Consider the following 2,179-nt stretch of genomic DNA (forward strand, 5'->3'; position numbering starts at 1 on the left):
GTTTCAGGTCGAGATTTAAAACTTTAAAACCCGAATAACCCGACCTGAAAAACCCGAAACCCGAAAAACGAACCCGAAGAACACCCTTACTTGAAGGCTGTGATCATTAACTTGGTACATTAGTATTTTAAAATTTTTAATGTGAAATTAAGTTCTTTCTTATTTAAGAACATATTTATTTCTACCTAAAGGATCTCTGACCTTATTAGGACTAGATTTGAACCGATCATTTTTATTTTTGAGTGAACACCAAACCACTAGACTATTAGGTCGTGGGTGAATATGGAATGAACTTTTTCTCGAACAACATTTGAAATTACTCTCAATACCCATGTGAGCCTTTCTGAGACGGATGCCAACCGATTAACCGTCCATACTAATTTGATGTTGGATACATGACTCACCTATGAGTACACCATCATAGAGAAAACCCACAACTGTCGGTAAACCCCATGAATAGTTGAGTTAAGTTTCAAACCGAAGTTCACAAAAATTCCAAGCTTAGCCATCATATTATGGGATTAGACCAGAAGACCAAAGATGAATATGGGATTAACTAATTGATTATTGTCCTATTGTTCTAACCTATTATTTAATTAGATAATAGTTATGTGTATTTGGGCTCCATTTTATTTTGGTTTTGTTTTATCTTTTAAATCGATCAGCTAGGCTTATAATTATACTTTTTTTTTCTTTTAATGATAAATAACAAGAAGGCCAAAGTTTAGTCATATGCGGTAAAGTAATAGCATGAGCTCTAACGGTAAGAATAGAAAAAGGTTGCCTTTGTAAGAAAACCATTTTCAAGAACATATAAGATTTAATCACATTAGTCACATCAATGAACAACCCCATAAAACTATACTGGAAAATATGTCGAGATCAAGTAAAGAAGTTTATCATAAACTCGAAATAGAATATTTTAGAATCACTCACTCATCATTTTTATCACATCGAACAGTAAATTTATAACATGAAATAGTAACATGGCACACCTATTATTCAACTGGAACTTTGTCCATTATTTCAAACCATATTGAAACACCAAAATACGTAGGATGTGATCTCCAATAAGTTTAATGATGAGCAACAGCGTAAGCCTCAATCGCCTTGTAGGTGTCCTCGTATAGTTCTTTCTCTTTCTTAAGAACCTCTTCGGGCAACTTCTCATCTCCTATATAATTATAAATAACAGTTTGTTTAAAAACACTTCCTCCGTCTGAAGAAGGTACAACCTTCACATGATAGTTGATTGAGTCTAATACGCCCCTCAAGTTATCACCCTCAATGAACGAGTAGCTATAGGCATGGTTGCTTGCATCTAAAGCATCAACCTTGTATTTTCCAGTCGTGAACGGCACAGCTATATAAATAAATGTTAAAAGATATGTTAGCTTCAACATAAATTAAATTTATTTTGAGTATAATAGGAGATAAAGAAAATAATTATTAGTTACATAATAGTGAGCTTTTTTACCATCGCCAAAGGTGAAAATCTTTATTGTTCCGACATCTCCATTTCCTTCTATAGTCTCAATGGACTTGAAAACTTCAGGCTTGACCTTAGGTGCGATGTTATCAAATTGACTGAAAGTTTTAAAAACTTGTTCAGCAGGGAATTTAGAAGGAACCTCAACCTCGAGAGTAGCTGACGGCATGATTAAAGAACTTGAAAGAAAACTTGGGAGGAAAAAGAGATGATTGATTTTGTTGCGATGAAATGTTCATAAACCCCGGTGGTATTTATAGAGGTATACGGTGACGAGAAAGCCCATCAACATTGACCTAACCATGTATAGGGTGCATTGATGTGTGTAATATGTTTTGTTTTAAAGTCAGCATTCACCTAATCATTCGTTGGATACATATAAGAGGAAATTCCAAAATTAGTATTTCTATACACAAGTTTTAGTTTCAGGTGTTATTTGTAAAAAAATCTATAAATAGATATTTTAAACCAGTCGTGACGACTAGATTATTGGTGTTAATGAGTAGTTTACAAAATCGCGACGACTAGTTTAGGCTAAGAAAACAAGATCGCACCCATAGAAATTTAAACGATTGTGTGATCAGTCCTTAAAACAATGTCGTTGAAAAAGTAAATGATTATAATTTGACATATAACCTTTGAAAAGTTGTTTAAATATGATACTCCATTCGTTTCATTAAAAGTGTACAT

The 2,179-nt window shown here is 33.3% G+C and overlaps 1 protein-coding gene across 1 annotated transcript; it reads right to left on the minus strand.

The window, feature by feature from the left end:
- Positions 1-984: 984 nt before the first annotated feature.
- Positions 985-1,711, minus strand: LOC143624032 (root allergen protein-like). The gene is made up of 2 exons (XM_077094783.1): positions 1,478-1,711; positions 985-1,363 (listed from the first exon to the last, which is right to left on the minus strand). Exons 1-2 carry the CDS (start codon positions 1,656-1,658, stop codon positions 1,077-1,079), a joined length of 468 nt encoding a protein of 155 aa, XP_076950898.1. The 5' UTR covers positions 1,659-1,711; the 3' UTR covers positions 985-1,076.
- Positions 1,712-2,179: the final 468 nt, after the last annotated feature.

This window comes from Bidens hawaiensis, unplaced genomic scaffold (assembly GCF_021521415.1).
Source record: "Bidens hawaiensis isolate Kalapana, Puna unplaced genomic scaffold, B.hawaiensis_p1.1 tig00003653_1, whole genome shotgun sequence".
Taxonomy (NCBI): Eukaryota; Viridiplantae; Streptophyta; class Magnoliopsida; order Asterales; family Asteraceae; genus Bidens; species Bidens hawaiensis.

What these genes read in the sequence shown, in the direction of transcription:
- LOC143624032 (XM_077094783.1), bottom strand. Translation starts at nt 1,658, where the DNA reads ATGCCGTCAGCTACTCTCGAGGTTGAGGTTCCTTCTAAATTCCCTGCT. An exon ending in GATTTTCACCTTTGGCGATG is followed by an intron (nt 1,364 to 1,477) that starts GTAAAAAAGCTC and finishes TTATTTATATAG; the next exon opens with CTGTGCCGTTCACGACTGGA.